This window comes from Meriones unguiculatus, chromosome 11, assembly GCF_030254825.1.
Source record: "Meriones unguiculatus strain TT.TT164.6M chromosome 11, Bangor_MerUng_6.1, whole genome shotgun sequence".
In the NCBI taxonomy this organism is placed as follows: Eukaryota; Metazoa; Chordata; class Mammalia; order Rodentia; family Muridae; genus Meriones; species Meriones unguiculatus.
Genome location: NC_083359.1, coordinates 4,288,329 through 4,308,719, shown reverse-complemented (window position 1 = coordinate 4,308,719; position 20,391 = coordinate 4,288,329). Strand labels below are relative to the sequence as shown.

At 48.8% G+C, this 20,391-nt stretch overlaps 1 protein-coding gene across 18 annotated transcripts in view; it reads left to right on the top strand.

The window, feature by feature from the left end:
- Window positions 1-20,391, top strand: part of Gas7 (growth arrest specific 7) — a 227,857-nt gene that overhangs the window by 129,616 nt on the left and 77,850 nt on the right. For 16 of the 18 annotated variants that reach the window (XM_060363452.1, XM_060363463.1, XM_060363456.1 and 13 more), the window contains one exon: window positions 12,287-12,407. In XM_060363452.1, the coding sequence (XP_060219435.1) occupies window positions 12,287-12,407 (121 nt within the window). Of the gene's footprint in view, window positions 1-5,643; window positions 5,810-12,286; window positions 12,408-20,391 lie in introns of those variants that run through there. The other 2 variants (XM_060363461.1, XM_060363455.1) reach the window with 1 other exon arrangement.

Genomic DNA, 20,391 nt, shown 5'->3' with positions numbered 1-20,391 from the left:
TACAAAGCAAGTCCAGGACAGCCAAGGCTAGACAGAGAAACCCTGTCTTGAAAAACAAAAATAAGTACATAAATAAATAAAATAAGACAACTTGAAAAAGTCTGTTCTGCTTCTCCACTTGGGGCGTCCCAGGGATGGAACTCAGGTTGTCAAGCTTGATCGGTGTCCTCCGTTGCCTGCTGAGCCACTCTGTAATTGACACATAATTGTCCATATTTATGGGGCACAATGTTAACAATCATATCGGAGTGATTGGCCTATCCATCAAGCCAGCTGAATATCATTTCTTTGTGTGGGCAATGTTAAAAAGCCTCTCTGTCAGCTGTTTTGAAATATTCAATTAATTCCTGTCAACCATGGCTGTTCTGCCGTGCTCATTAAAAAGCACCCTTCTTCCCAGTTGCACCCCTGAGTCCTCTTAGCATTGCCTGCCACCCCTCTCTTTCCTACGCTCTTCCCAGGTTCTACAACCCCCTTATTTTCTACTTTGAAATCAAGTTTTTAGCTTTTGCACGTACCTCTGACCTTCTTACATCCATCTTCAACAGAAGAGAGTGCTTAGTAAATGCGATTATGGGATTTTCTTGAGAGGCATGACAACTTGAGAAAAGTCCAGAAACAGCAGCAGAAAGGCATTTTGGAGCCTTGTAAATTTAGTGGTAAAGGAGGGCTGGCAGGACCGGGTGGGTTCTGTATGGTGCCTCGGTGTTCTTCCCCTAACACTGTGTTGGCGAGGCTCTCTAGTCCCAGGTTGTTACCTCCTTTGGCAGAGGGAAATTTGACCAGAAACCACAGAGGTGGCTTTAGCCGTGCCAGGCAAACAGTCCCTATAGGGCTGGTGACAGAAAAATCTAGCATGCACTTTAAGGTCATTGCCCTCAAGAAGAAAAGCACTAAAGCTCTAGACCAGCTCTTTGTTTCAACAGAACAGCACATTTTCAACACTGATTGGTCATTAACAGTGACAGCGGAGATTATAACCGACACAACAGTCTCTGTGCCAGACCCCGGGCAGCAGACGCAGTCTGCTGTGTCTGGGATGTCGGCCTTGTGTTTCACGTACAGTGTTTGCGACATCGCTTTACTGTATTGGCATCTCAAGTACTGTTTTGTTGGGAGTTTCTTAACGTGTTCTGGGCAGTGAGGGGAACTGAACCCAGGGCCTTGAAGTGCTGGGCCATACCCTCACTCTACATAAAGAAGTTTCCTCCCACCAGTGCCAGGTCAGATCTGGCTGAGGAAGCAGACAGACATCAGATACAGCTATCAAAAGATCTGAAACCTTTTCCTCATGAGAGTCCTAATGAATTTGAAGGTAACCATGATAGAAATAACATTTGTGAACACCCATGCTCCTGGGCAGGAGGTCTCTGCTGCTCTTGTTTATGTGGTTGCTGCTTTTTACAAGCTGAGCTGACCCTTTAAATGCCTTTGAAGGTCCTTGGTGGTGGCTCTGGGCTCTATTATGAAAGATTTCTTCTGGGTCCTAAAACCCTCATCGTTAGGACTATGGCCATGTCATTTCATAAATACAAGGCCACAGGAAGCACACACATTGAACTTTTGGAACATTGACACTTTATGTGGCCTGGGCCACTGCGATTTCTGCTAATGCTTTGGTCCTCTGCAAATGGGGGTGGACAACTGGAGGAGGACACTTAGAATGGCGGAGCCTATTTTGATTATGCTGGGTGTAAGATAGAGGAGAGCGTCGCCATCCGCACAGGCTAGGAACCGGGGAGTCTGATGACAGCTGTGCAGAACTTCGAGTCTGTCTGATAGTGTGTGTGGGCACGTTGGAGGAAGGAACCGTTAAGAGGTGGAAGGTTGGTAGGTCGTGGGGACATGGTCCTTGGGAGGGATTAACACTTGTCTCCTTTAGTTCTCACCAAAGACCATTGCAATGAAGCTGAGATGCCCCACAAGCTCCATTCCTTCCGTATACTGCCCTTTACTTCTCTGTTTCTCTGCTATGTGTGCAATAGCCTCTGGCCTCCAAAACAGTGGGTCAAATAACCCTTCCTTTCTCCTTTAAATTCCTCACCTCAAGGTATTTTGTTACATCAATAGAAAACGGTGCATAAAACCACACAGGCTCCCTCGGCTGAAACGCAGAAGCTGGACTGGGCTTCTGGGAGCAGACTGCCTTGCCTGTTTAAATTGTTTTTGAAGCATCCGACAGAGACATGAGCGAATAGGACCAGGCAGCCAAGCTTCCTCTGGGTCCCCCCAGCAAAGACGTCAACAGTGGAGAGAGGGTTCAAGCCTACCACTAGAGCAAGTTCTCTGTTTTCAGGAGCATGTGCTGGATGCTTCCTTCCCTCGGGTCCCGTGCCTTCGGCTGCCTGCTCCAACCTCTGGAAGAGGCAGAAGCAACTCTTGCTTCAGTGGTGGAGTTGGGCTGTGGTCATTCTGCTAGAGCTTTCCTGTGTGGTGGCACTGGGCAGCTGTGAGCAGCAGAAAGGACTAGCCGTCTCTGATAAGAGAAGCAGTCTGTCATTCTGGGTTTGTATTGCCTATTAACTGGCCTTGAACCACTTGCAGGTTCAATAGTTCTAATGACTGATGGTCCTGGTAGCTTCTTGTTGAAGGCTGGAGATGAACCTCATTCATATGACTGTTTCCCACACAGGGACCGGCCAGAGGTGCCTACAAGATATGGGCTCACTCAGACACAGCCCAGGATAGGGCCTCACAGTCTTCTCTGAGCTGCGCCTGTGGCAACACAAACAGGAAGCAACAGGAGTGGCAAAGGACGTGTTTGGAGAGCCCTGACTTCCTGCTGAATTTTCCCTTTGCCCCAGCTTGCCCAACCCCAGTGGACTCCTGGCCTTAGAAACTAACTGTAGAAACTAACTGCCCACATTATGGTTGGGAAGCTTCTCTCTTTAGGAAAGAGACCATCAGACACCAATACCAAGGGATGAAGGACAGAGCCATCTGAGCAGTGTCTGGGGGCTTTGCAGGAGAAAACAAGCATGCAGAGGGGGTGTTTGTTGGAGACAGGAGGGCACTGTTTAGCTTAGCCACTGGCTTGGCTAGCCTTGCAGTTGTAATCCTCCTGCCTCAACCACCCAAGGGCTAGGGTTACAGGTGTGTACCACCATGCTTCGGAAGGAGAAGTCTTTCTAGGAAACTGGTTTAGTCGTGTTGTTGTGACCATGTTCTGTATAACGAAAACAGGGCTCATGAATCAAGAAAATGCCCAATAGAATGGCCTCTAGGCCAGTTTCATGGGGCCATTTTCTCAACTGGAAAGTCTTTCCCAGATTACTCTAAGTGTGCCAAGTTGCTCTAAAGCTAGCCAACACACTGCCCACGAGCTTTCAGGCGATTCTTCTGTCTCTGCTCCCACCCCCACCTTGCTGTAGAAATGCTGGTATTGCAGGTGCACGACGCCACCTCCGACTTTTTATGTGGGGTTCCTGGGGTCGACCTTAGGTTGTCGCGCTTCGTGGCTAACACATTTAGCGGCTGAGCCATCTCATTGGCCCTCTTCACGGCATTCTCATGCGTAAGCACATATGCATGCAAGTGTGTTCACCTGCACACGTGCACGCGAAGGCCAGAGGCTGATATCCGGGTGTCCCTATTCCATTGCTGCTCCATCTTGTCTTCAGGGTCTGTCTCGTTCACTGATTGGCCAGGCTGGCTGGCTAGCCAGCTCCTGGGATCTGCCTGTCTCCCTGAGTGCTGAAATTACAGATCTGCAGCAGCTGTGCTTGCCTTTTCCTTGCGCTCTAGGGATTTGAACTCACTTCCTCATGCTTGCACAGCGAGCACCTCACCCACTCAGCCACGGCCCAGCCCTGTTGACACATTTCATCAGTTTCGTTCAACCTAAGTCCTTTAACGATGATGCCTCCCTCTTTCTTCACATCAGTTTCTCCTGCTCACTCAGACAACGTGTAACTGTTCCACATTTACAATTGTTTTCAGGGGCATGTGCTCAGGAAATACCTGTGGCAATACTTACAGAGGTTTTTGTGTGAGATAGCCTGAGATAGCCTCTGTAGGTCTAGATGTCCTGGAGACTCAGAGTCCTACTCCTCTGCCTCTGAAGTCCTGGAGTTACAGGCAGCACCCACCGTTTTGCCCGGTGTAGAGGTTCATTAACATATGCAACATATATATACATAATATATACATGTGGGTTATGGAGTAAAGTTAGACAAGGGGATCAAGTCTCTGGGGACTTGAGTATCTGTGGGGTTTCCAGGAATAGTCTCTTATGGGTAGTGAGGGACAATTTCTGCTTTGCTATAGAGGAAACAGTGAAGTTCAGAGAGTCCTAGTTTGTAGAAGACTTTAGTTCCGTCACTTTTCCTCCAAAAAGAAGGCTTGGCTGCATGTAAAATTCTAACCCATCATATTCAGAGGGCTCTTTTGTTTCTCTTTGAAAAAGAGGTTCCACCATACAGTTCAGGCTGGCCTTGAACACAGGCATCTTCTTCCTCCCTGTCCCAGAGGGCTGGGATTATGGGTTTGTACTATAATGCCCAGCTAAAATTTTGTTCTGCTCTTGTTCTGTAGTTGCGGTTTTGATTGTTTGAGTCAGGCTCTTGCTGTGTAACTGAGGGCAGCCTTGACTGTGCAGTTCTGTCTCAGCCTTGATGAAATGGACACCTCAGTCTGTTTGAAGCTCAGAGTCTAGCATTTGTTCATTCATTCTTGCATTCTTGCATTCATTCATGCATTCACTCATTCAACGTCCTGAGCACTGCTGAAACTGAACTGTGAACAACAGCAGTGTGCCACCACTTCCTGAACCTGCCTGTAGTTTGTCTCTCTGTCTACGTGGGGATGTAAGCCCCTTTCTTCTGGCCACGTTTCTGGATTGCTCGCTTTCAGAAGACCATGAAGACACCACCAGAGCTTAGCCTAACGTCCATGAAAACACCACTCTCAGAAAGCACTGTGCCCCTGTTAGGTGTGCCCTACTTCCTCCACTGCTCTCTCAGGCAATTTGCAACTTTTGGATAGATAGGGCCAGAGGAACAGTGGCTTCACCACAGAGACAAAGATGCCCAGCGTTCTTGTAGGCCAGACTTGAAGCTGGTGACTTTGGTGTGGGGGCGGGGCCACCATGGGTAGCTGGCTCTGTGTGGGAGTCCTCCCACCAGGACCAGGTGTCCAGCAGAAAGAATAGCCCGGCTAGTCTATTTTGGTTTAAGTGGTCTCAGGATGTAGCCTAGGCTGGCCTTGAACTCATGAAAGTCCTTCTGCCTCAGTTTTCCAGGTACTGAGATTACATCCAGATGTGACCACACCTGGACCAGCCGGGGTTCAGTCTGCCTAGGGTTCCTTTGCCCATGACCCCTGCTGAGTACAGAAATGACAGCAGGGGCCACTCCTGACATTGTCTAGCTAGCAATAAGCTAATTGCTACGGCCTGAAAGCTGCAAGCCTGTCCCAGCCATGTCCTGGCTACTCCTGGATGTCCAGCTGGCTACATGGTTGGGGAAGGAAGACTGTGCTGGCACGTCCTTTGTGGAGGAGCCTTCAAGCAGTGCCAATCACAGCGCTGGGCTCATTAGCAGTCATTGTCATGGCAACGGGTCTGCCAGAAAGTGGCTCGTTAGGCTGACAACTTCAGAGGTGTTATATATAGATCCGGGTGTGGGGGGGAGAGGGGGTGCCGAGCCCTGTGGGTATGCCTTTCTTTAGAGCTCTTATTGCTGCTGGGTTTGGGGTGTGAGAAGGCAAGGAGCGGAGGACCTTAAAACTCTCTGATCCACTCGCTGTAAGTCAGGCGTCTGGCGGCCACCTGAGAACACCTGCAGGTAGCCTCTGCTCACTGCTCTACCAGGTAAGAGGCAGGTGCTCCTAGAAGCATCCCGCAGGAGACCGCGTCCCGGGATGAACTTGAGCGTGAAGCGTGGAGGAGGCTCTTAGCTGAGGGGTCGGAACTTACCGGAGGCTGTAGGTGCATCCTCAAGTCTCTCTTAAAAATAGTCTGTTGGAGGGCTCAGGGTTAGGTAATAGGCTCCTTCTCTTTCATGAGTAACTATTCCACTCAGCACAGCCTTTCTGTGAATCGTATTTACTGAAATTTTAGGTTCCCTCCTGGTTTCTGTTTCAGAGGTGGTGGTTTCTCTCAGCTGCTCCCACTAATGCTGTCTCGGTGTGGCTCTGAAGTAGAGAGCTGAGAACTGAGGATGTGAACTGCCTTGATCTAGTGGTGAAGCCTGGCCTGGGAATGTTCCCACACCAGAGCTTTAGCATGTGCTGAGCTGATTTTTGTTTTGGGTAGTGTGTGTTTTGCTTGGTTTCATTTTGCTTTGGTTGTTTGTTTGAGGACTGATTTGTAGATGTTTCCTTTGGGATTTTGTTTACTTGAGACAGGGTCCCACTAGGTAGCCTAGCCTGGCCTCAAACTCACCAGGTAGCCCAGGCTGACATTGAGCTAGCCATTCTCCTGTCTCAGCCTCCTGAATGCTGGGATTACAGGTGTGTGCCACCATGTCTGGATGGAGCTTTTTTTTTTTTTTTAACTTTGGGTGACGTCCCTTACTTGCTTGCTTGCTGCTTTCCAAGGGCAGTCGGTACCGCCATTAGGAGAAAAGGGTTTTTTCGATTGTGTTTAAAATAAGGAGATGGGGAAGTCAGCCGACAGCCGGGGAATGAACGTGATGCCTGGGTGAGGGCGGTGATATTTTTGTGCAGCTCCTGGGAAGGCATATGCTCCTTTGGGGACTGTGAGACAAGCATGAGGTTCAGGCCTGAACTGTCATCCCCTCGTGGGAGTCATATCTCAGGTGGACAAGTACTGACATGGAGCTGAGTGTGGGTTGCTGGCAGGAGACGGGCTGAAAGGAACTTGGCATCGGGTAACTGGACAGAATCTTCTAGAAGCAAGCTAATTTTAGTTGGTTGGTTTGATTGACTGGCAGAGTGATGTTTTTGTGTGTTCTTGGACTGGGTCCAGGGCACACTAAGTCTGTCCTCTGCCAATGCAATATTTGAAGAGCTTGGTTTAACCATTTCATTTTCTGTAAAATATTATGTACATCATTAAACCTCTGACAGTGAAAGTCCTTACTTAAAGATAGGAATAAAGTATCATTAATAAAAACATCTTATAAAGATGTGTAAAGTGCTTGACTCAGGGCCTGTGCACTAAAGACATTCGGGGATAGGAATCCTTGCAGAGACGTAGAAATCAGACCTGCGCTCACAGCTTTCTGGACAACCCTACTAGACTAGGACTCATTTGGGGTTTTCTCCCGCTTGTTTGTTTGTTTGTTTGTTTGTTTGTTTGTTTTGCTATGGTAGAGATTGGATCCAGGTCCAGGCACATGCTAAGCTCGCATCCTACCACCGAGCTACATTCCCAGCCTTTGGTGTTTGAAGGCAGAGTCTGATGTGATTCTCAAACTGGCCTTGAACAGGTGATTCTCCTGCCTAAGCTTCCGGAGTGCCCTGATTGCAGAGGTGTGAGCATCTAACTTAGACTAGGATTTTGAAGTGGTTTACAAACTTCTTGATATTACATATAAAGTAAGGTAAGGTACAAGTGTTTATAGCACTATTTGTTATTTATAATGGCTCCAACGTGAGAACAATGCCAGTGCCCACTAAAACATAACACATAAACAAATGTGTTAATTCTATTTAGACGGTATAATATTACATAGAATAATTTAAAACATAGTTTGCTGCCTACTGTGACATCACGGATGACCTTTACAGCTTTTTGGAGGAGGGACAAAAGGCTGATACCTTCCCCCTTATCCTCAAGCATGACTTTTGTGTGCAGCTAAGCATGTAGTGTGGGAAGGACTGAAGCCCAGCCTTGCACTCCGGGCTGGGGACGGCCCCTTCCAGAGGCAGAGCCAGTGTTTATAGCACGGCAGAGCCATCCTGTGTGCGGCACTCAGGATGCCTCCCCTAGCCGGAACCTTCACCAGCTGCCCTCTGAGCGTGTCTGTTCTAGGCTTTGTGGCCCTACTGTAGCACCTCTGTACTTCCTCCATCTTCCCATGGGAAAGAGGCAGGAGAGCTGAGGAGAGGAGCCACAGGGGCCAGGGGAAGGAAGATGTCCTGGTTAGGGCATTTTTGCTGTGATGAAACACCAAGGCCAAAATCAACTTGGGATGGGGGTGGGGCATTTCAGTGTACAACTCTCAGGCCACACTCCGTCACGAAGGGAAGTCAGGGCAGGAACCTGGAAGTAGAACTGAGCTAGAGACCACAGAGGAGCGCTGCTTACTGGCTTGCTCCTCACAGTGTGCTCAGCTTGCTTGCTTATAGAACCCAGGACCACCAGTCCAAGGGAGGCACAACGCACAGTGAGATGAGCCCTCCCAAGTCAATCACAAATCAAAAAAAAAAAAAAAAAAAAAAAAAAAGCGTTTTCTCAATTGAGCTTCCCCCTTCCAAATAACACTCTCTTGTGTCAAGTTGACATAAAACCAGCCAGCAGAGAATGAAAGGATTTAATTAGGGAGAGAACTAATTAGAGAAGAAATTCAAGGGAGTCTTTAATTACTAGGTGTTCATCCATACTCTACCCTTTTGGTGGCAATGGGCAGCTCTCCCAGAAGGCCTCCTGTTCCTGCCCCTCCGAGGCCGTAAGGGTGAGATGCACTGATGCTTTGGGGCTCTTAAATGAGGACTGGCAGGTGACGAGGTTAAAATGTTGCCTTTGCATATTTTTGAAAGTTTTAGTTTTAGTTTATGCCAATGAGTGTTTGCTTGCATGTATGTCTGTGCATCACATGTATGCAGAGTGTATGGAGCCCAGAAGAGCACATCAGAGCCCTTGGAACTGGGGATATGGGTGTGTGTTGTTTGTTTGTTTGTTTGTTTGGTGAGCCATCGTGTGGGTGTGGGAACTAAATGTGGGTCCTCCACAATCGTAGAAATGTGACTAACTTCTGAGCCATATCGCCAGCGCTGCTGTATGTTCTTCAGGCTCTATTGTGACATATGTAAATGTAAAGTTGAAAATGCATAGCATTTACGCACTCGATATATCATGTAACTGTGACATCTCCCTAGTTTAGAACATTTTCACAAACACACACACACACACAGAGAGAGACAGGCACACACACACACATACACACACAAAAGTCCTGTATCCACCTTCCCCCACCCCAGCCCTCTGCAACCTTTAGTGTATTCTGAATCATTGCCTGCTCTGGACATGTCACATAATGGAATGAGACCACATGTGGCATTTGTGATCCAACCTCCTTCACTCAGCACGTTTTAAGGCCCAGCCATGGTGTAGTGAGGATCAGGACCCTATTCCTTCTCATTTTTGAGTAATGTTTGGCTATCTCATGTTTTATCCATACCCTCAAGGATGATCCTTTGTGTTGTCGCCACTGTTGGGCCTTTGCGAATAGTTCTGCCCCAAATGCTCATGCATGGCATTCATGGCAGATGTTTAGGGTGCTTGCTTTCATTCTTGAGGGCAGAAGTCTCCTCAGCTGTCTCCAGCATCTTTTGACTCCTGATTTGTGGGGTTTAGCTAGCAAGAAGGACTTCTTCCTGAGAAGGAAAAAGCCAAGAGGGCTGCAGCTGGCTCTGGAGATGGAAGCAAGGCAGTCAGGTGGCCAGCAGGGAGGGCAGCCATGATGGTGGCTCTTTCACAGGTGTGGAGACCACAGTCAGCACATCACATTGGCCAGGTCAGAAAGCCAATGGGTGCTCTCCCACCCGTTTTTTTTTTTTTTTTTTTTTTTGGCCTCCCTGGCTCAGTACCATGCCTCTGTGCATCCCAAAAACATCCTTGCACTCTCTAGTTAGGTGAGACCTCAAGCCAGTGTGTCTTGGTGGTCACCCATGTCCTCATGTATAAACTGAGGCTTTCTATGAGCTCACCGAGTTATACAAATACATTATTTTAAAGAGAAAAGTGCTGAGGTTCTGGGGAGAGCCAGGTTCCTTACAGTTCCTTTAAAGCTGGGGCATTGGAAGTCTCAGTCTGCTCACTCTCTAGTCCACGGGACACCCCAGACAAACCTTCTCAACATTAGTCAGCTCCAGAAGGTGCTGGCCTCCCTTTAGAGCACTCCTTGGGTAGTCTCGGCCACAGGAACCTCAGAGAATAACTATCAAGGGTGATGTTTAGGGCATAGTGAAGGGGCAGTTGGAGAGAAGTCAGTATGCCTGCCTGGACTTCCACTCTCAGAGTGTAGATCCTGGTACAGCACATCTCTCTCCCCCTTCCAGGGAGATCCCCCCTCTTTGGGGCCCTGGGTACGGGTATCCCCAGCATTTTCCCCACCTGGGCCAATGTTAGCATCTTTTGCTCCATAGATGTGGAAATAGATTGACTGAGTCACTCGCCCCGGGTAAAGCAGTAGCTGTGTGCTGAGGTAGGGTTGGCACCAGAGGAGCCTTGAGCCTGAGGCTGTTCACACCCCCTCTGCCCCTGGAGCCTCTACGCCGCCGTGCCTTCCAGTGAGCTATGAGTCTTGCCTAGCCACCTCAGTAGCCTCCCAGGCACCACCATGCACCACTCTGCGGTACTTTTTTAGGTCAGGCTCAAGGGAAGATGACCTGGCATCTCATCCCTCTGGTTCTAGAAGACTCCTCATCAAAGCATTGCTCTTCAGCAGCCCCCTGACTCCACCACTCACCACCACGTTATTCTCAAAGTCCTGGGTATGCAAGATTCTCTTTCCTACTCTCCTCTTCCCTCCTCCTTGCCTCCCTTGCTTTCTTCTCTCTTTTCTCACTCATTAACTTTTGGTTTTGTTTTGTTTTGTTTTGTTTTGTTTTGTTTTGTTTTGTTTTGTTTGAGGTTGGAGCTTGCTATGTAGTCTAGGCTGGCCTCAGACTCAGACTCATGATCTTCCCACCCCACCTTCCTGAGTGTTGGAATTACAGGCTTGCCCATCACACCTGGCTTCTAGCTCACTCTTTGCTCACTCTTCGCTCATCATTCCATCATTTGTCTTGCCTGTATCCTGGCCATCTTCCGGGCCAGGAGATGCTAGAGTGGCATGCCGGTCTCACTTGCTCTCGGGTTTGTTTGTGCTTGGCATATGGTCCGTGCAGTCCAGGAGGACACCACACCAATTTCTGCCTGGCTGCTGTGTAATCTCACCATCATCTGCCTAGAGTGTGGTCTTTCACACATGTTCAAGACATGCTGTGGCTCAGCAGGTGCCTGTGCAGGAGACACAACAGTCATGAGACCTCACGACATGCACCACACGGAGGGCCGGGGGAGACCATGTTTACTCCCCAGCAGCACCTGGGACTTGCTCTTTCCTCTTATGGCACAAAGACCATGGCAGGAGGCTGAGACAAAGCCCTCCGAGCAGGCAGCAGAGAGGGGCAGCAGAACACGCACTTCGTCGCTTCAGTTTCAACCATGATCCTGCCTTCCTAAATGTTGGCCATTGGGAACCACAGGAGCCAGTCCTGTGGGCACAGTGGGTGACACCAAGGGCACTCAGGACCTGGTGACCGTCCATGTTTCTGAACAGGACTTGCTGAGAAATTCTCGGCCTTCTGTAGCTAGAATTCTTATTTTTGCGAATTTACCTTCTCCAAAAGGCACAGCAACTGTGTGGGCTAATTTGGATCCTCTGTCTTTATTTTTAAATGTTCTTTAGCTGAGAACCTTTATTTTTGTGTTTATTGGAGAGATTTACATGGAAAAGATAAGTAGAAAAAGGAGAATAAAAATTTCTCATAATCCCACCACGGAGGAATCACAGATGCCATTACAGCATGTGCCTGCCTTACACCTAATGCTCTGACTTGTGCAGTCTTCTGGGTTTTTTAAGATGAATGTTACTGTGCACGGTCACAAGAATCAAGGCTGTGGTGTCTACTCTGTCTTAAGAGCCCTGGTTCCCTTTGCCAGAGTGACAGGGCACTGGAGAGAGAAACCCGACCCAGCTCTCACAGACTCTCCGCATTATTACAGGATGTTTTACACCTCGTTCTGCCCAGACTTGCATTAATTATTTCTGCTAGGTTTGCACAGCAGGCCTTGGGCTGCATGCTGCTGTTCTCAGTGGTCCTGTGGGGTGTGCACTGCACAGTCCACAGCGGGGCGTGTGGAGTGACAGGGCCCCTGGCAAGCACAGCTCTCCATGATTGATTTCTGCAGGGTATGAGAGGGAAGAAGGGCAGCTCTCTGTTTGCCCTGGGAGAGCCATGCCTTCTATGTGGGGCACCTCATGCTCCCTGTCACCTGCCCCAAAAGAGGCCTGTAGGCCATGCTACCCCACTTGAGCGGTTCCAAAGTGATTCCGTGGTTCAAAACAGTCGTGAAATGGCAAATGTGTCTGACCCCTTCCTTCTTCTTCTACAGAAGCCTGGGATGGTCCCCCCTCCGCCGGGAGAGGAGAGCCAGACCGTCATCCTTCCACCCGGCTGGCATAGCTACTTGTCTCCTCAGGGCCGCCGTTACTATGTCAACACGACTACCAATGGTGAGTCCTGCTCTGGAGCAGCCTCTCCTAACCCCGAGACATCCGCCTCTTCCTAGGGGAGCTTTTCTCCCTCCCTTTCCACCTTCTCTCTGGTTTGGGAGCTTTTTATTGCTAAACCTAACCCGAGGAAAGGTAACCTGGCCTCTTAACCCTCGGCTCTAGAATTATTTAACAGATGCTGGGAACCTCAATAGAGTCCTGCTCATCCCTGGGGCTGGGGGGTGGGGCCTGAGTCTGTGCTCTGGAAGCAGCTCCTGAGGACAGCTGTCCTCCAAGATTCCCAGAAACCCCCACACCTCACACCCAACCTACATTTGAACTCAACCTCAGGATTTAGGGCTGAACTGTTCAGAAATAGCCTCGGAGGCTTTCTCCACTGAGGGATCTCACATGCTGCTGTTTTGTGGATTGTCCACTTGGGCATGGTGGGGTTATGTATGAATCATTCATCCTTTCCCTTAGCACAGGGTGCCTGCTGCTCCACCCCCCCCACCTCCTCCACTCCCCCATCTTCCCCATCCCCTTTCCTTTCTCTCTTCTCTACAACTTCTTTTGAAACAGGGTCTCATTTGGTAGGCTAGGCTGATCTGAAACTCACCACCTAGCCCAGACTGGTCTTGACTGCTAGTTCTCCTGTGACAACCTTCCAGGTGCTAGGATTAGAAGCCTAGATCCACCCAGCCAGCTGCTCCCCACATACCCCTGAGCTGAATTAGGATTGGAGCTCCATGACCCAAATCGTTAAATTTTCCTGGACCTCCCAAATAACTCCAGGACCTCAAATGTGGACACGAGAGATGATTCATCCAATGGCGTGCAGTACAGATAGCCTGTTTCAAGTTAAGCAAGACACTGCTCGGATTCAGGGCAGAAGAATAAGGCAGCTGAGAAGCCTGACCTCCCTGTATCCCTGAGGACTTTACCAGGAGAGCCAACACAAGGAAAGTTGGTCCTGGTGGCGTTCTAGACGGGCATGCCCAGGTACAGGGTAAACTTCTGCCTGCTGGTCCAGTCTCAGCCTCACTTCTGTCTTCGGTGCCCGTATGACATCATAGCTGTATCTTGGCACCTGGCGTGTGGACGTTGTGAATAAGGCTTCTGATTTTGAGCCTGTAATAAGAGGAGGTCCCAGCGTAAAGAAGGCAGCCAACCAGAGGGAGGCGTGGAGAGGTGGACAACAGCTGCCGCCACAAGCACCCTAATCTGCTAGCTCAGCGGGGTGCCCTTTTCAAAGAGAGGTGACAAGGGTTTCTAAGAAAAGGGAAGTAGGGCTGTTTTTAACTGTTCTAATCTCATACTTAAAAAAAAAAAAACTTGAGCAGTTCTGCCCTGCTCTGGGAGCCTAGATGTTTCAGGGGTGCCTGTGGCTGTTTGTATGCACTTCCCCTTGAGGAGTGGATGCCTCAGTGCTGTTCCCCAGGGGAGTGGGTGTCTGAACACAGCTCTCCATCTGTGCAGTGCAGTTTGGACTGGATGAGCTCAAGAGCAAGAATTTGGGTGGATTTGTTCTTGTTTCCAGTTAGCCAGTCTGTTGCTAGAGGGAATAGAGAAAGTGCCTTTCCTAGGCTTTGTCCCTCTCCCTCTCCCTCTCCCTCTCCCTCTCCCTCTCCCTCTCCCTCTCCCTCTCCCTCTCCTTCTCCCTCTCCCTCTCCTTTCCCCTCTCTCTCTCCTTTCCCCTCTCTGTCTTCCTCTCCCTTTCCCTCTTGTTCTCCTCCCTCTCCCTCTCCCTCTCCTCTTCCCTTTTTCCCCTCTGTGGGTGTATCTGGGTGTCTCTCTCTGTTAAAGAATAGCACATTCTCAGGGTTAAAATGCTGGTGAATAAAAATGGGATTCAAATCAACAATAAAAATCCCCAGTTGCATTTTTTCAGAGCTATCTTCTAAGAGCAGACATGCCAATGTTTTAAAAATAAATTACAAATGCTACCCCCTCTATCCTTCAAATCATGACAATGATTTATTATAGATATTGTTCTATACTTTGAATATTTCCATCTACCTTGTTCCTTTTAATCGCTGTGTATTAGAAATGTGCTACCATTAATTTAGGTACTATTCTACTTATGAATGGAAACGTGGCAACATTTCGTACCATCAGACCTTTCCTGGCTTTCTTCTGGGATTCTGATCTTCCATACATCAGTAGGTCAGAGCTTCCTTAGGGCTGTGGGATGCAGGGTGCTCCTCAGGTTGGCAAGCTGATTCTTTAACAGACCAGGCACTAAATGGTTTAGATTTGGAGGGCCGTGGACTCTGTCACAGCCACTTAACTTTATGACTGTAGCACAAGCAGTAATGTTGACAGTATGTAAACCAGTGAATGCAGCTACGTTCTAATAAAACTATGCATGGCAAAGGTGGAAGGGCTTTATGTTGGGACACTGGATTATGAATGGTGGATAACTTTTATGTGTTATGAAATCACATAGTTTTTGTTTTTAAACATCCAAAGCTGCAAAAAATGATTTTGGCTCACAAGTTCACCAGCCTTATGGTCACAGGGTGGGGTGATTTGCTAGGTTATCTGATAGGTTGCATAGGAACGGCCCCTCTCACTTTCTCTCATTTACTGAGGAATCCTTACTCCTTCATTTTGCCTTCTAGATACAGGTCAGTCAGCTTTTACTCACTCATGATGTGGCTATTGAATTCACTGTTCAATTCAACAAATACTTGAGGCTCAAACATGTACCATGAAGATGGGCCTTGCCCCTCAATTGCTTACTTGCTCACAGTGAAAGCAGATCTTAAAGCTGTGTGCACGTGTTGGGACGCTGAAGTGTGTGTGTTCGTTCATTTGTTGTTGCTGGGGACTGAACCCCATGTTCTGGGCAAATACTGCATAGGTGTCGTGCTATACAGTCAATCCTGGAAGCAGATTTTAAATGAATACCTGCTTGGTTACCATGAGAAGGGCTGTGTAGAGGTCTGTGGTATTTGAAGAGAGCGTCACAGAGAACCTGGGATGCTCCCGGGAAGTAGAAAGGACCAGAAAAGGGCAGGATGGGAAATGCCTCTCACAACAGCCCCCGAGCGTCATTAAAGATTGCTATATAATCAAGAAGAGAAGCAAGCAGCTTCTCTTGGGCATGTTTTGTTGGTCTGCCCCTCCTGCCCCCTTCCCCCCTGTTTGAAAGTCACCCGCCTGTCTATAGCATAGTGCCTAGCAGAAACGATTCTTGTGTGCGTACTTGCTAGGCCTCGTATCCTAACTCCTGGAGCCTCTCAGTTGGTTCCTCACTGCTGGACTGCCCTTTCTGCCCCTACTTGCTTGTCTCACGCCAACCCCTCCTTGTGTCCAGGTGGCAGTTCGTGGACAAGCCAGGCCCACTACCCACTTCCACGAACCATTGTGTGTGTGCTCCCCATCCTCCCCGAGGATAAATTTCAGACACCTTCAAAGTGAAGTTCAGGACAAAAAGCAAAACAAAACACTCCCACCGATGCCCCTGTCCTTCATAGGGTAGGGGTAGTGTTTGCATGGAACCTACAGTCATCCTCCCACGGACTTTAAGTCATTCCTAGTTATGACACCAATGCGATGTCCGATGCTACGTAAATACTTGTTACTCTGTGTTGTTCAGGGAATAGCGACAGCAAACAAACAAACAAACAAACTGTGCATGTTCAGACCATATGAAAATGTCTTCCCCTGGGCACCTTAGCCCTCTGACTGGTAGAATACACCCGTGCGGAACCCAAGGCTCCTGAGAGCCCGCCTGGATTTCTTCCTGCCCCTTAATCCCTAATCTGTCTTCCCCCAGCGGGCACTTGAACATAATAGGTATTTCTGTGCAAAGCCTCATTTACGTCAGTGTCGCCTTCCCCTGATAATCTGCTTACTTTCACATCCATTTAGGATTTCATGGATGAGGGTCTGCCCCTGCTTGCCAGGGTCAGGCTGTGGGCATACAAAACCAACCAAGACACAGGCTCTGCTCTCAGAGACTGCAGCTCCAAAAAGGTCAGAGACAGGCACAACACCTATAAGCCCTGCAGGCAGGGACAAAGTGGGGTGGGCGCTCCTGGGAGGGACCCGTCACCTGCACATGGGGGATGATAGAAGGCTCTGGGGGGGGGGGAAGGGCACGACAGAGGCATCTAGCCAAAGGTTGTAGCCCAAGCAGAGGGCAAGGCAGCAGGAGGAAGGCAAGTCAATGGGCGTGGCAGTGGCAAGAGCATGGAAGTGAGCAAAAGCCGGAATTGTGACATGACTCTTCACCCAGTAGGCAATGGGAAATGGTGGAAAGTTTCCAAACGCTGGGCAGGAGGACTCCATTGTAACCTTCCAGCGGGACTTCTCATGCAGCCGTGAGGGTTTGGGAGCAGCAAGCGTGGAGTCGGACAGCCTAAATGAAAAGAGAAATAACCAGGTCAGCACAATTTACAGCGGCGGCCTGAAAGAGGAGGATGAGCTCTGTCAAACAGGACGTGGCAGGCCAGTGGCGGGGAACCTGGAGCTTGTCTGCCCCTGGCTCTCTGCCTTGTGTGGCAGTCATGAAATTAGTGAGGAAGGGGGACACCGGGAGGCCAGCTGGAAGGAAGGAGGTGAGTCTGTGCCACACGCTCGGTTCCTTGCTGCACGTTCAGGAAGATGACCAGCACACGGATGGATGAGCCTGGGGCTCAAAGGGCATCCAGGCCGCTGGTGGAAGTCCAGAGAATCCTGCGGCTGCAGGGCCCAGCATGCAGAGAGCACAATGGACTCCACCCCTGCTGGCCACCGCTGAACGGTGCCCCAACATGCACAGCTGAGGAGCTTGTCCTAGAATTCGCATCTTTTTAGAACACAGAGACAGACACATCACCCAGTGCAAACCCTGTGGAAGAGAGCTCTGAATGTGGAGTTGAGGGGGGCGTGCCTCAGAGACAGAGAAGAGCTGGCAGAGATGGGAGGAATGAATCCACTCAAGGTGGTAGTGTAGCGAGCAAGGGAACGAAGACCACGGAGAGAGGGAGGGGAGCCAGGGACAGACGGAAATTCAGATCGTGTTTGCGGTAGGAGGACCATGTAAGTCCCCAGGGAGGCACAGATTGTTCTGTGAATGGCATTAATGAATGAGCTCGATGCCCAGCAGGAAGCTTCAGTGGGTAAGTTACTGCCACTGGTTTTATATAGACTCAGGGCGCACGTGAGTCATGAAACTTCAGAAGTCCCATCCCCTTCTGCCCCACAGCTCTGCCTCTCCAGAGCATTCCATCTTGCAGAGTGCAGCCCGAGGAGGCCAGGGACTCCAGGAAAACACACTTTCTTGTCATGCAAGAGCATGCTCTCTCCTCCTCCAGAGTGGACTGGAGCTAAATGGGGCTCATGGCTGGTGAGCTGTTATCAATAGCTGATGCTATTCATTCTGAGGCCTGGGTTAGTGTTAAGGGCCTGTGTCAGTCCAACTTAATTGAAAACAGAATCTGGGAAATCTGGAGGCTGGAAAGCCCATGATTGAAGTGCCTTCGGGTAAAGTGTCCAGAGGCACCTGCCCTCTGATTACCAGAGATGGGCTCTGTTGCTCCCCTCACGTGGAGGAAATGGGGAGGGAGCGCCCATGGGCTCCTTTATAAGAACATGGATCCCAGGTGAGAGGGGGCTTTCATGACCTAATTGTCGCTCAAGTCCCCACCTCTTGGCACCATCACACTGAGGTTCAGTGTGCAGGCCGCAAGAGCAGGGCCTCTCATGCATCAGCTGTTTCTAGAGGCCTGGCGCAACAGCATTGGTTCCCTTCATCGTTAGAAGTACACCGCTCAGCTGGCCTTTTTGGTATCGTTTGGTGTATATTTTACCATTTGAACAATGGAGAGATGTTTGAAGCTAGCTCGGGAGGCCAGGGTCAGTTCTCTTTACTGTATGACTCATTATTTTTACAGCATATTTACTAATCTTTGCATGCATTAAACCAAGTCATCCCATTTATTTTATCTATGTCTTTCATCCCTAAAGAAAGAAAATAATTCGAGGTAGTATCTTAGAAAGCAGAGCCTGAGGGAAGGATTACGTGCTAAGACCTTATTAGGAAATAATGAGCCTAGGGCACGGAGGATGGGTGAGAGAATGAAAGCGATGACAGGGAAGATGTCACGCCATGCAGCTCCGGGTCGCCATGCAGCTCCAGGTCGCCATGCAGCTCCGGGTCTGGCAATGAAATGCAGAGTGGGCAGCAGCCATGGAGGAGGTCTCTTGACTTCTTTAGAAGGGTTGTGGAGGAGCCAGCTGCACTTCAGAAAGCTCCCACTTCCTATTGGCCAGACTCCACCTCCTCACCCACCCCTAGCCCCCACTCCTACTTGGGGAACTATTTCTCCATCCTTTTGGATGAGAACACCTGACTCCAAACAGCCTATCAGAAAGCCTGACTCAACCCCTTCCACACAGAAACTTCTATTTCCAACCTGAGGTCCTAGAGGAGTCCCCTAATAGGAACGTTGAGCAGAACTCTAAGCTCAATATCACGATGTAGAGAGAGCCTTAGAATGGAGTGTCACGGTGAATCCTGCCTCCTTGTCATTCACACAGCGGGTTCGGTGGCTGAAGACTTTATTGCATATCCCTCCCAGGGTGGATCTTCCAGATCATCTAACACAGGGGGCCCTAGACCAAGACCCATGAGCCAAATTCACTTCATATTTTGTTGGAATGCAGCCATAACTCTGTATTATTCATAGAATAATATAGTTTTGACTTGCAACACCAAAGCTCTTCATTGGCAGAAAAGATAATCCCTGGTTTAACAGGGTTTATCCCACATATCCAGGAACGGGCTCCTCCATGTACTAAGAGCCTCTGCCCAAAGTCACCAGGCCCTTGTGCTCGAGCTATGACCAGACACCCAGGCTCCAGGGCTCAGAAGTGGGAGCACGGCGGTGATGACCAAATTTATAAGGATAAGTGAGCTCAAAGATTAGTTAGCTAAAACGTTAATCAGAAATGACAATTTTAAGAGACGTCTGCTTGCCCTATGAAGCGTCAAGTAAAATCCGAGAGAGCTGGAATTTGTTTCTACCCTCTTTTTGACCGAGAATCAGTGTCTTCGAATGTTTTGTTATGTTTATGAGTGAGGCTTGGCCTGGATGTAAGCCAGGGTCTGAGCTTTTGTGTTCATTTGCCAAATAGTCAGTAGTTTTCTTGATTTCTTATTTTAATTTTCCTCTAAGTAAGTGGATCCCCATTCAACTTTATTACACTAAGAACTAATGAGTTTCTAGGTAGGATTTCCACAAAACTAGTAATTGTGCAAACCATTTTTTGAGCTTTACTTTGTTCAAAGTAATTAGATACTTTTCCAGCTCTCTAGATAGGATGGCCCTGACAGTCCCTCCCCTCAATAAAACTTGCCCAGAGAAGCATCTGTACCCAAACACCCAGTCTGTTTTTTTCTGTCCATCTGTAGTACTCAAAGAAACACTAGAGTCATGCTTTTGTTAGGTGCATTCGGTTGATTAAATTGTGTGCTGTGCTCTTCTGTGTATAAGCATGTGTAAACACACTCGTGAATAGCCCTTGTTTGGGATTCTTATTTATTAAAAATAAATTCTTCTCTCATATATACATCCCACAGTTTCCCCTCTCTCCCCTCTCACTCCCCTCCCACTTTCCCTCCCCCCAGGTTCACTCCCTCTATTTTTAAAAAATGGATTCAGGGTAGAAAGCGGTTAAACACAAAAGCATAGTATTATTCTGCCTCAGTATAGCCTTTGTTTTTTCCTCCTGACCGTCCATTTTAATTTATATTGTTTAGGTAATATTTAACTACATATTCAGTAGTTCCACCAGATTTTAAGGCCAAGTAATCTCTTGTTTAAAGCCATTCACAACGCCAATATGCTGACATCCAAAGACAAAGAGGGCAGACTGTATTCTTCCCTCTTCCCTCAGAAGTCAAGTTCTTTTGAATTATTTAGTAAACAATGCGACGCAGCAGCCCATTGGTTGTTGGCTGGAGCTAACAGTCAGCAGCAAATGGTCCAGATACCACCGCACCAGAAAGATG